The sequence below is a fragment of the Misgurnus anguillicaudatus genome, chromosome 22 (genome assembly GCF_027580225.2).
Source record: "Misgurnus anguillicaudatus chromosome 22, ASM2758022v2, whole genome shotgun sequence".
NCBI lineage: Eukaryota > Metazoa > Chordata > Actinopteri > Cypriniformes > Cobitidae > Misgurnus > Misgurnus anguillicaudatus.
This window is the reverse complement of record NC_073358.2, coordinates 25,420,178-25,433,813: the sequence shown is the minus strand read 5'-3', so window position 1 is coordinate 25,433,813 and position 13,636 is coordinate 25,420,178. Positions and strand designations below refer to the sequence as shown.

At 37.2% G+C, this 13,636-nt stretch overlaps 1 protein-coding gene across 4 annotated transcripts in view; it reads right to left on the bottom strand.

Annotated features, from left to right (window-relative positions):
* The window catches only part of wdfy3 (WD repeat and FYVE domain containing 3), a 143,598-nt gene extending 130,201 nt beyond the window's left edge, over positions 1-13,397 (bottom strand). For 2 of the 4 annotated variants that reach the window (XM_055199918.2, XM_055199919.2), the window contains exons 1-2: positions 6,290-6,522; positions 467-677 (exon numbers count right to left, since the gene is read on the bottom strand). In XM_055199918.2, coding sequence (XP_055055893.2) covers positions 467-677; positions 6,290-6,318 — 240 coding nt within the window. In that variant the 5' untranslated portion in view covers positions 6,319-6,522. Of the gene's footprint in view, positions 1-466; positions 678-6,289; positions 6,523-13,173 lie in introns of those variants that run through there. The other 2 variants (XM_055199920.2, XM_055199921.2) reach the window with 2 other exon arrangements.
* Positions 13,398-13,636: the final 239 nt, after the last annotated feature.

Here is a 13,636-nt window from a genome sequence, read left to right as displayed (position 1 = left end):
CAAAACGAAAGGTTCAAATAAAAAAGAAAGAGGATGCAAACAAACGTTTTGGTGCCTTCTCGTTCATAGCCACTGCCTAGCAACATCGGTACATGGCTGCAGCTTGATGACGCAAGTGTACCGCGGTTCAGAGCCAAATAATATGATGTGAATAGAGACCAGTGGGGGAAGGGGGAGCAAATAAACAAAGTAATCTTGGGTAATACGTTTTTTTTTAAATTTGGTAATACTATGTAACAGCAAAACAACTGTTCATTGTTTTCTGGTAACAAAAAAAGGGAATGTTTCGTCTTTTAATAACATAAAAATGAGGAACAATTAGCAACAGGACATTCCCACAGTATGTGAAGTAGGTCTTCTGTATTACTGCATTACATTTGTCTTCTTATAATGTACTGTTTGCTTGAAAAGCCTTGTTGTTTAAATGACGACGCTGTATCTTTAAATAATCCGTTCTTTCTCTCACCCGGTTGAAAACAGGCAGCATCATGTAGAGCTTCTCCTCCTGCTCTTTCTGTGTCATGTGGCGCGGTGGGTGGCATAGCTCGGAGAAGAGGCGGCGCAGGTGCATGAGGCCCAGCGCGTTGTCCTGCGGGCTGCACTCCTCTGGCCGTGGCCGGCCCATGATCCTCTTCACCATATTCATCTTAAGAGGCTTCTTGAGGCCAAAGCCAGCCCTGAAAAAAGCATGCAGACAGAGAGAAGAGGAAATGAAGGGGAGGGGAAAGATGTCAGGACAATTGATTGTCGATAGTGAAAGTCCACTTCTAATGTGACATGATATGCTAGCTTCAAGTTGCAGATCTAATTCAGCCTGTTTATTTTTTGCACTGCTTCTGGCTGCGAGTCCTTAAAGGACGATTTTGCTGCCGGTACAGAAATACTGCTGGATACACACGCAAAACTATATCCAAATTTTTATTTGTTCATAGAGGGGAACATAAATATATACAGTTCAAGATTTGTATAAATCTAAAGCTTTGTGTGTAAATATATATTTACATTTATTGAGAAGCTCTGTGTTTGTGCAATATTTGTGCAAAATGTAAGAATTTTTTTATGACTGTATATTACTCTTTCCCTGCCATTGACGAGTTATCTCGTCAATTAACAGAAAACATTTGCATTAAAAACGTGTTTCTGATGAATTTTTGTCGCAATTACCCAATTTATAAAAAAACTGAAGAAAAAACTTTGATTTGATATTCATTCTAAATCTGATCTCTAACAAAATTCCTTCACAAAAATGCAATTATTTCAGCTTTTTGCTAAAAAAAATATTTTTACAGAAAAATACCCATATTTAAGAGTTTATAAGAAGAGAAAAAAGTATGGATAGGATGAAATCTTTTTTTCCTGTTTTGTTTGTTTATTGTTTGATTGAAACCAGAGGGTCCGTTCTTTTATTTGATATACACTTACCTAAAGGATTATTAGTGGCCTCTTAGTGCCAATTGGGCATTGTTTAAATGCCACAGCCAACCTGAGCATTGTTTCTGACCATGTCCATCCCTTTATGACCACCATGTACCCATCCTCTGATGGCTACTTCCAGCAGGATAATGCACCATGTCACAAAGCTCAAATCTTTCAAATTGGTTTCTTGAACATGACAATGAGTTCACTGTCTAAAATGGCCCCCACAGTCACCAGATCTCAACCCAATAGAGCATCTTTGGGATGTGGTGGAACGGGACTTTCGTGCCCTGGATGTGCATCCCACAAATTCCATCAACTGCAAGATGCTATCCTATCAATATGGGCCAACATTTTTAAAGAATGCTTTCAGCACCTTGTTGAATCAATGCTACGTAGAATTAAGGCAGTTCTGAAGGTGAAAGGGGTGGCAAACACAGTATAACTATGGTGTTCCTAATAATCCTTTAGGTGAGTGTTTTTGTATGTTTATATATTTTTAGAAGAAAATTTTGTGAAACTTTTGTAAAATCACAAAAAATGCTGGCAGGCAACTTTTCAAAAAATGGCTTGCGGGAAATGAGTTAAAGATATTACAGTAAAATACAGGAAGTACACTAACAAAATTGCTAACAAGTGGTAGACAACAAAAAGTACAGAATTAAAAAAGGCACAGTTGCTTTAGTTTAAACACCATACAAATGGCCAGGACTCTCCTGTGAAAGAGATTTTCCTGGTTAAATAAAGGTAAAAAAATAAAAAATAAAAGTCAATCTTATTGAAAATATGTCTATCCCTGGTTTATAGTCTAGGGCAATTCTATTTGCACATTATGTCTGTCTGCTATTTTGTATATGTGAATAAAGTATTAATATTAAATGTATTTGCCTATTTAAATATTTTATTATTTAGCACTTTTTCCTGTAATTATGTCATAATGAGTGAATGATAATGTCATAAAGACTACCATTGATGATCTCACATTGAGTTATGATGTCATAATGCCCCCCAGTAATTATATCATAAATGAATGATGTCATAATGAATGATGATGTCATAATGAGTGATGATGTCACAATGCCCCCCAGTGATTATACCATGCTGAGAGATGCCATAATGAGTAATAATGTCACAATGTGTGATAATGTTTAAAAAAAAGAGAAATGATGAGCTATCATAATGAGTGATGATAAATAATAACGAGACTGATTTGCCCCCATAAAGATAACCCACATTACCTGTTTTCACATCTACAGTACTTTTTAAAAATTAAAGGTCAGTCAGACCTTCAGACACTACTTTAAAAGCAGATTTATTTACCAAATAATCATCTATTTAGATACTGTCAAAAAAATGCATTTGTTTATGTTCATTAAGTGCCCTTTTTGTCACTTCAGCCCATGCCCCGGCAAAGGTCTCTGCACGCAACTGACTCAGGTTTTCTTAATGTAGAAACAATCCTGTTTTCCGTGTCTTGACAAATTTAAATCTATGCTGCAGCAAGAACTAAACACACATAGATGCACTTGGGTTTTCAGTGCTTCCTGTGAAAACAATGTGAACACCCCCCCCCCCATGTTGTAAGAGGTGGCTTGCTGTGATTTAATGAACTACATCCAACTAGGTAATAATTACAAACTTTACATCATCCGCTGAAGCCAAAGACCACATAAGGCAAAATAGGACACACATCTGACAGACATTTACTTGTGCCGGTGCAGAAAACTGATGTTTCAGCAGTGCCCTTAGCAAACAACTCAACATCTGCGTGAACACAATGTACAAAAAGACTTACAGCCGATAAAGAAGTCAATAATACTTTAAGATGAGAAACAAGAGACAAGCACAAGACAGCCAACTAAAAATGCTATCCATGACTTAGGTCCTAGATTTCGGAATATCATTTCAACAAACTGTCATTTATCTTTTCAGCCACAATATAATCAAAAACGTTTGCTCAGCCCTCGTGAATTATGGTGCCTTGAATTGGGTCTAAATAATCCAAAAATAGCTGCAATTATCCCAAATTGTAAGCTCAAACAGACTGGAGTGGAAAAAAATGTAAGCTTGCTGAGATGCCACACATGGCTTGCATAACCAAAACAACTGCTCAGCATTTCTTTTATTTGGCTTTTTCATTTTAGTTTTACATATAGACCCAACTGCAAGTGAAAAATCTCAAGTACCACAATTTCCACTGAGAAAGGATGTACAATATGTGTTGTTTAGTGTATGACTTTTGAGTCTCCTTTCTTTAAGCCCAATTTATATTTATGCGTCGTTTTAAACCTTAGCCTACTTTTACACCGAGAACCCTACGCCGTAGCCTATTGTTGTTTTCACAACAAATGTTTTCTTTCACACACCCCATCTGAACTTAAAGGAACAGTATGTAGGAAATTTATATCAACGAATCATAAAATGGCCCTGATATGTCACTAGACATTAAGAAATCATTTTCATTTCAAATACTTATATCACTGACAACAGTGGTCTGGCCAGGATATTCTCACTTAAAAAGTGGAGTTGCAGCCCTCAACTGATGTTTATGTTGTCATTTTGTGTATTGGCCACAAGTAGTGTGATTGCAGTACCAGTTTTAGCCACAAGTTTTGTAATTGCAATACCAGTTTTGGCCACAATCCTACATATTGTTCCTTTAAGTCTTGCATAAAAAACTGTAAGTTTTAAATGCTTAAGTGTTTATCTTCTGCATGTGAATTTTATATGAATCCACCAGACACCATCTTACCAGCTAAAAAAGTGCTTTTTAGTTTTGTACGAGGTACATGGTCTATGGTCAGTAAAAACGGCAGTGAATTTAAACTTAATCCAAACATGCATGTGTTTTACAACTGTGCTGCTAAGTCTAACTGTAATTTGCTTAAGTATAATTAATCTTTAGCAGCTTGTTTAAAAAATCTCATGTATTTGTCATTTCTCAACACATAATCTTGTTTTAGGACATACAGAGGCAGCTTTGATGTAAATGAATGAAAAGTAAGGTAGCTGGAACATGAAATGTTCAGTAAAATGTGGCTAAGCTTTTTACGCTTTAAGTCTTTCATGCATTTCTTAGAGAGCTGCCAGCTCCAATGATTGTCTGAGAAAGTAATGCAAGCCCTAAAAGGACAGTGTGAGAAAAAAAAGCACTGCTTTAACTTCCTCAAAGCCTTTCAAAGTCTTTTGGGAATGCTGAGTGACGTAAAGACAAAAACGTCTGATCTCTGTCACTGTTGTGGGGTGGACAGAAGCATAGAACTGGGCAAGTAAACATGAGGCTACAGTGCCAACATGTCATAAAACACCTCACCGGACTCACCGGATTTTTTAATTTTTATGCTTTCCTGACCTCAACATTTGTCTTAAAGTGCACCTATTTCATTGCTAAAAACGTAGTTATTAAGTGTATGTGGTATAATACAATGTGTAAGCATGGTTTTCGGTTAAAAACACATTATATTCCACATTCCGTACATTTTTGTAGCTCCAAATATCCTGCTTTCGTCAAACGCTCTGATTTTGTACAAAACTCATCGATCTGAAAAGCTCTGTGTACCTGATTGGCCAGCTAAACTGTATGTTCTAATTGGCCTGAATACCTCTGACATCAGCTGAAAATGTGACGCTCCTTACCATGTTTGAAAGATTTGCTCACAATGCAATGCTGACAGGAGTTAACTTACAGGCTATGAGTCAAAGCAGAAGGAATTATGATAATGTTGGTCGTGACTGTCCACGTCAACAGGCTCAGGAAGTAAACTGTTGCCTACAATCCGTGTGTTGTTGTAGTCCAAGAAAAGAGATTTTTATTATAATTATGTAAATATAAATAAGCACACATGCATGTATAATTTTAAGAAAAAATATGTATTTATATTAAGTATTTATATTTATATATAATATAAAGTATACATAAATATACAAATGTAAACATTTCTTAAATACATGCATATTTGTGCATTTATCTATACTGTGTTATAATACACAGTTCTTCACACACATATATGATGTAAACAAAAACTTTTACTCTGCTATAGATGAATCGTGATTAATTGTCAAGCATCCCTAATAACAACAGATAATTCTAACCATCACACTTATATTTTCTTGGTACGTCTCTGACAGATGCATAAAACATGGCTTACAAGAAACGACATGTCCTCTTAAATATGAAGGTTAGATGTCTACTATATTCAAACACCACCTTCAGAAGCTAAGAAGATTAGTTCAAAGTAATGGTCAATTTCAACCAGTCAACAATAAATTCATGCCACTTGTTACTTTGCACAAAAATGAAATATTTTTAGCAATGAAAAGACCTTTCTCTGTCAAGTCATTGTGCTTAATGCGTCAGCATTAAATGAAGACCTTGCATTCAAACATGTCCTAACCTGATTTACAATGAGCAACAAGAAAGCACGCACTCACGGCCTTCAAAATAACAATTTCCGAACTGGGTATATCAGTAAAAAAAAATAATTTAGGCCTACAGTGTCTGACGCAAGACACTTATTATTTCTAGTAGCGAGTCAAGATGTATAACAGTTTTTGCATATGAAATTCACAGCAACCTTTTATTTTATCAGGAAAAACAGCGCCATCATTTCCCTGTTGCTCTGCAATCTGTCATTTGCTAACTTATCTGCTTTACCTAAAATGGCCTTAAATTTTATCAAAACAACCACACATAAAATGTTATTTGAATGTATGAAAAATCTTAACAATGCACCGCCTCCTGGCACATCGGTAGAAAGCAAAGAAGCCATTTCAAGACCACCATTGCAGCAAATAAAACCAAGACACAGAACTACAAAGTGTAAACAAACGCCTTGTCACCATGGAGACATATTAAACATGTTTTTCTCCATACCTGCTGTTCTCTCGGTGCTCTGCGAGCATCCCTTGGCTTGTTGTTATCAATGCGATTTCGATCCAAAGATAGAGGAGAAAATAAATGTTCCTAATCTGCGCTGTTTACTTTGAAAGGCAGAAACCATTTATAGGACACTGTAGGAGTGAGCTCGAATCACACTCATCACTGGCACTGCCAGGAGACCTGTGCACCAAAGAGCCAAGCAGCCTGCAGGGACTGGCACAGCTGATCCTCCCTGTCACCAGCTCTACCACGTGGCCGCACCACGGGGGGATGGCCAGTGTCATACCAGGAGATACCATATCGACAGTATGGGGGGAGAGGCTTTATTGATAAACTGGTGGTGGTAACACAATGATCATGCAATAATTACAAATATCAACAGGTTTAGTAGTCATTCGCTAACTTCATAAGAATGGGCTTTTTGGAAAGGGGAAGCAAGTCATCTGATTCAGAGGATGTACTATGTTCTAACTGTGGTCTGGAATAACACTGGCCAAAAGCCTAAACTACTTTCTATAGACTATCCAATTCCATATAATACTGTTGGGCAAAGAAAGACTTTTCACGTTGTAAAACAAATAAATATTTGATTAAACAGTAAAAAACATTTATGTTTAGACTGGAATGTTTTCAATGTAATTGTTAGAACTATTATAACAATTACTTGATTCATTAGCTGAAATCAAATATGCTATTAGAAAGGGAAATAAAAATAGCCTACAGCTAAACGTTTAAATTAATGCAGTAAACAGTAATCAAGCTATTTTAAAAAAGGTATTAATCAGTAATACTATAAGGAAATGGAATAAAGAAGTAAAATTTAACCAAAGAGACATTTTGGATATATAAACAGTAACTTAAGGCTATTAAATATAAAGGAGGACTAAAAGGTTGTTAGACTATGGACATTAGAGATAACCATATAGTTAAAAAATCTTTTAAATTAAAGTCAGGGTTCCCACACCTTAGTTAACTTCAAATTCAAGGACCTTTCAAGGACTTTCCAGATACAAAACCCTCAAATTCAAGGACTGAATGTGGGGAAACATTTCAAGTGAGAGCAAGGTTACATCGAGTTACCTTTTAAGATACCTTTCAAGGGAACTCACGCTGAGTCACTGCGTTGACACTTTGGGTACGCCTCCAGAGGTAAGTGCATCTGAATGTGTCAAATTCAACCAATTATGGGGCTTAACGAGGCTTATATTGCTATATGAAATATTGCCAAAGATGGCGTTACAGGGACGTAGGAAGTATGGCAAGGGAGACACAGCGGCTCGTTCCCTTCTCAGGGAACAACAGTTACATACGTAACCCAAGACATTTTCGTGTGTCAAACACAACTATGCAAAAAAGCATTTTGGTATGAATCAACATTCGCATAGAGAAGATATAAGCATTTAAAGTGAACAGTTTAGCACGTGTGCTTAAAAAGTCTAGAATTGTTATGATAATATCCTACAATGCACAGGGAATAATATGGATTTTTTTCCAGAAAACTTCTTGCATAAAATAGATTCAATGACCTGTATCTATGTATGTATATTTTCAACAACTTCCCAAGGCCTTGAATTATTTCCCCCAGATTCACAAACTTTCAATGATTTCAAGGACCCGTCGGAACCCTGTAAAGTGAGTACCGGAGCATCTGTGGTTGCTTAGCATTGCTTGACGTTGAGACGAGCACCCACCGGCAGAGAAAGAAATTAGCGCCTTTAAACATCCCATTTGTTAATATCTGATTCTCGTTTACATTTGACATATTTCAAAATATATGTATGCATATAAAAATGTGCATATAAAAATGTTGGTTAAAGATGTGTAAAATTTCTTAAATATATACGTGTCAGTGTTTCCTCTAGGATTTTTTCCAGCTGTGGCGGCAGGGGGCGCCCATGATGATTATAAATGTACATTATTTTTTTTATGTAGAATATAGGCTACAGTAAACTAACATGTTTTTTTTTTATCATTTTCATTCTGTCATTTACTTTTCCTTATATTTATAGCATATTGCTTTTCTATGTTTGATCTAAACCATATTTTCTTAAAAATACGTTATATAGCTAGTTGGGATATTTCATTGTAGTTTTAATGTAGTGTGCATGCAAGTTCGTGCTCGTGTTTAGCATTACAGTTCCCTGTTGCAAAGTCACGCACAGTCCTGTTTGATAATCCGCACCGCTGTGATTGACCGAACACCCGACCAGTTATCCGACATCATCAGCAGCAATTTTATTCCACACCCAACCCGGTCTCACGCAAATCGCGCAGTTAAATAGAAACCTTTAACGGTCTTCAGACAGATCTTAAACACAAATAAGCACGGGCCATTTAAAAACGAGTCGAATTTTGGTCTTGGATGTTAGACCCGCATTTTACTCTTGTCTATTGAGTCCCGACCTGCATCTACAACGCAAATGACACGTGAATAGCCTATTATTACACCCGTTACATCCAATATTATGCGGTTCACCCGCAGGTACCCCAACCCTGCCGTTTCGTCTGAAAACAGATAAAACAGTCTCACAGTCTGCCTCAAGTTTTATTACCAACGTTCTTCTCTTCCCACGGGAATAATGTAAGTTTCCTTACAAACAGATTCGACTATTAATGTCTTTCAGTCGCATATGAGCAGTATTCAGTATTTAGATTTTTGTTTTTGGACAAATATCTTATCATTTAATGTGTAACTTAATGTGAGTGTCGAAGAACGGAAGATTGACAGCTGAGCGGTCAGCAGCGCGCTGCGCTTGTAGTCTATATTCTGAATAACTAATGACCTGATAAGTTGATTATATGAGTACAGTGATTACAAATGAATGTCCAAAAAACTCCTAATATGTTAAATCGAAAGTTTAATCATGTCTTTTTTTCGCAGCCCTGCGCTGCGTCCGTGTATATGCGCCGGTGAACATCATATGCGTGATTACCTTGCACCTTAAATTACCCTAAATTTATAGTCATAAAGATACAAGTAAAACAACATTCGAAACTTCAAATGATGTATTTTTATTTGTGTAAACTCACAATAAGGAGAAAAGCTTGTGCTTATTTAAAATCATTAAAAACATGACGTGCCTTCGATCTGCTGCTTTGGTTTTAGAGAGTCACAAAAAAGAACTAACTCAAATACTTTTTTATTCGTTTTGTCAATTTAATAATTATTTAAGTGTAGCGTATTTCGTATAGGCTTATTTATTTTATTATTATTTCTCAAAACAGAGACGTAGCCTAATCATCATCTGTTGATTTAAATCTATTTGTGCATGAAACTAAATCCAGGGAGGAAATTATGATATTTTAGGAGATTTATTTATAAACGAGTGAACGCGAATCCAGAAAATAATTTATTTCTAAGACAGCCAGTCTGGCAGGTCGGACATTTCGGTAGCTTTATTTTGCGAGCTGCCGCCGTGGGTTTTGTCTAGAAGGGATACAGCAAATGCCGAAAAGTTAAGGATTAGATTTGGAGGTAGGATTATTAGGATGAAAACAGCGGCTCTAGTCTGGCTAAATAAGATACAAATACATCCTACAATCGTGTGAATTTTGTGTTTAGAGTTGGGTTTGGGTGAAGGATTAGGATAAAACAGTGCTCATCTGGCGAGATTTCGTTTGCTGTATCCCTTCTATCCACAACCGCAGGCGTGGCGGGGATGTTTTATGCGCGGCGGCCCGCCACGGTAGAATGTATATAGCGGAAACACTGCGTGTGAATTTGTATACATAATTATTAAGTACACACACATATGATGTAATCAAAAACAATATTCTGCAAATTAGTCGTGATTAATCGGTATGCAGCTCTTCTTGTGAATGTAAAACATACTTGAAGTGAAACAAGTAGGCTATGAAGTAATGACATCATGAATATGCTTATTAGGTGACATCATCCAGCGCCATGCTTTCACAAAATCATCGGGAAATCGTTATCGTTAAAGTGTGAAAAGATCTTTAGATTGCAAGTCGTTTTATTTTTAAGTGTTGCCGTTGAGTATAAATACCTGTGTATCTGCAAATGTTAGCTAATCATGTGACTTGAATAATATTATTCCCACCTGTGGTAAATTTGCTGCGTTACACCGTGTCCCAACCATAGACTGTAAAAAAGATGGATGACGCCTGTTCGCTCTCTTCCATTGGTGAAAAGTGAAGCCGTCAGTGTCCTGATACAGCGCTGACATCTTTAGTCTGCGCAGTAGCGATTTCGGGACCAGTCCTGCGCAGTAGTGAGCAGGAAGTAAAGCCGCGAAAGCAAGGCCCCACCCTCGCAGAATGCGCATATCACACAATATCATATCACAGCTGTCAATCATGACGTGACATCACCGTTTTTAAATCATTAAATAACTAACTAAACACAAACTTATTTTAAAAACAAACACTTGAATGTACATCAGCTTGATAAAAACTACAGTAAATGACAGAAACCAGCTTAGGAAAAAAGATAATTGAAGCGTAATTAAAATTTTTAGTTGGTCTCAAGTCCCATTGAATAACATGGGGAGGCGGGGTTTATGACCTATACTGGGACCAGTCAGTCACTGGGGGGCGATCGAGACGTTTTGGCTACACTTTTCAGGGCTTGTGCGGCACGCTTGGTCCCAACTATACGTGATGTGGTATGATTCCAACGATGGGCATACTGAATGCGAAAAAGGGGCCTGGTGCGATGCAATCAATCAGTAAACATAGCCAATCAAAACAGTGTTGCTCTGTTTGAGTTTTGCTTTGTTTTTGCACCCTCTTGCACTGCAGCTGAGGAGCGCACACACATACAGAGACCCATCCCTCCGCTTTTCATGCCTTTCTTTGTTCAACTTGAGGTAATTTGTTATATAGTTCTGCTTTAAATGTGTAATTAGCCTCTCCTTGTACATGTTTGATGATTAATATTAATATTAATAATGCGCAGAACTTTCATTAAATGAGATCTCTGTGTAGGTGGAGCGGTCAGTTGCGACATTGAAGAAATAGACCAGTTTCAAACATTGAAATGGCTGGTTAGGACAAAAACTCTGATTAACATGGTAAGGAAACCTTTGATCACATGTCGCGGCATCACGCCATGTCTGGTTAGGACACGGTGTTACTTTCCGTAAAGAAGGCCAATGTCTAAGTGTGCAGGGGACTAACTTTTTGTTTGTAGCCACAAACAATAAATGCTTTTTAATGAAAACAATGTCATGGTCATGTTGAGAAACTTGAAACAGATATTGGATTGGTACAAAGTACCATAATAAATAATAATAATAAAATCAAAATTATAGGGAAGAACTGAATAAGATGAATGATGAAACAAACAAGTACATGAAATCAAAACCAGGCTGCAATGACACAGAATACAAAAAAAGAAAGAAAGACAGAACGGTTACTTAACCAGGTTACACATCTTTAATAGCATTCAACCCTGAAAATAAACACTTTGCCATTTGCAAGTATAATAAGTCACATTTCCAACAATGTCATTTAGCCAACACTGAAAACGTGAAGCCTGTATTGTGTAAAATATCACATGAAATGCATGACTTGCATATCCTGTGTGACTCACTGTGAACTACTGTAGTCACAATTTTACATAGACCTATATCCACTAATGTGCTATACTGAAAACTATCATTTAATGATGCATCAATACATCAACTTAAAAGAGCATAGGTGAAAACGCATCTTAACTGTAAACAGACAAACCAGACAATCATTGTTTGCAAAAGTGCTTGACCAAAAACAAACATCCTGTCAACGTCTTACTTGGTAAAGTATTTCAGATGCATCGTTATGCTGTGCACCATGCCAAGTAAAATATAAATACGTTTATAACCCCTTAAACAGAGGCAATTTAGGTCATGTCAGACTGATATGGACCTATGCCAATATTATGATTTGAATAACAGCACATGGGTTTGATGGATGACTTGCACAATACAATCAGTGATGTGTTTACACAATCGTGGATTGTATCGAATAAGATTTTTCTCAAATATGATTTGTATGTGCTTGTAAAGAGTCACAACAGAAAGCAAATGGCATACATATATACGCAGTCTGTACGTGTTAAGGCCACACACAGCTGTTCGAGTCCTCAACCTTTCACCTGCAGCAGCTGCACACAACAGCACCATCAAGAAATAAAGTCCAAATCAATCACGACTGCTTCCAACATCACATGTGATATTATATATAAATATATGCATATATCGTGTATGTGACATTCCTTAGAAGTGTTTTAATCATTGAAACGTTTACATTTGTAACGCTGTAACCTCCACCACATATACATAAAGGTGCCAGTGTAGCCATAGTACGCCGGTGCAGCCTCACAAATGACAATATAAAACAATGACAATAAAATGAACAAATTGCCACAAAGAGAGAAAAACGAGGACAAGACTAACATACATAAATACGACCAAACAAATGCACATTGACAAGAATCACTAATAAATTCAACCGCGTCGCGAGTCAAGCAAACTAACGTTAGTGACAGTAGAGCTTACACACAAACACAGCTCGCCATTCATCCGCAAAATACGTATTTTAATAACTATTATTAGTTAACTTTTATAATAATAAACGACGGCATCTGTTTATGTATCACAGCATTTGCCTGCAGCTAACAAGCTAACGGACTCCTAGCCGCAGCTAGCCCGGCTACATACAACCATACACGTCTGACTGTGCATTTCATCTTCATATACACTGACTGCACGACATATCGTTTATATTAAACAAACAACAAATTCACATTTAAAGGGAGTTCTACAAATAAGGAAATGAAGCTGTATTGAAGAGAAAGGAAGCTAGCGCCAGTGTGCGTGTGTGTATATGCGTGTTTTGGATGTCTCCCGTGTATCCGCATATCCATGAGAACTCACCAGACCAGCCTATGTGTTCAGCTTCGGCAAGAACCGCTCTATAGAGACCCCCTCGCGCTCTTTCCATCCATGTTTCACGGGTGCTTTTGAAGCGCTCACTGTTTCTTTTAGATCAGCTAGCTAGTGGCCATATTTAATCCTCGACATCCCAAACAACACAGGCTCGAGCTCGTCCCAGCTCCTACTTCATCTCAGCGGTGTGGGAGACGCTGCTGCCTCACAGCGCTCGCTGTAAAAATTAAAACACACGGGAAACATCGACACCCGCTGGCCATAGCGATACAGTTGTTGTTTTTTTTAACTCGGGTCAGAAAGGTGATCATAATTACTGGGCAATCTATGCGTATTAATAGTGTTAGCTTTACTTAATTCATTGTCACCAAGATTAATGCAAATATGTTATTTATTGTTATCTATGTGTGTAGATGTACACTCACCTAAAGGATTATTAGGAACACAATAC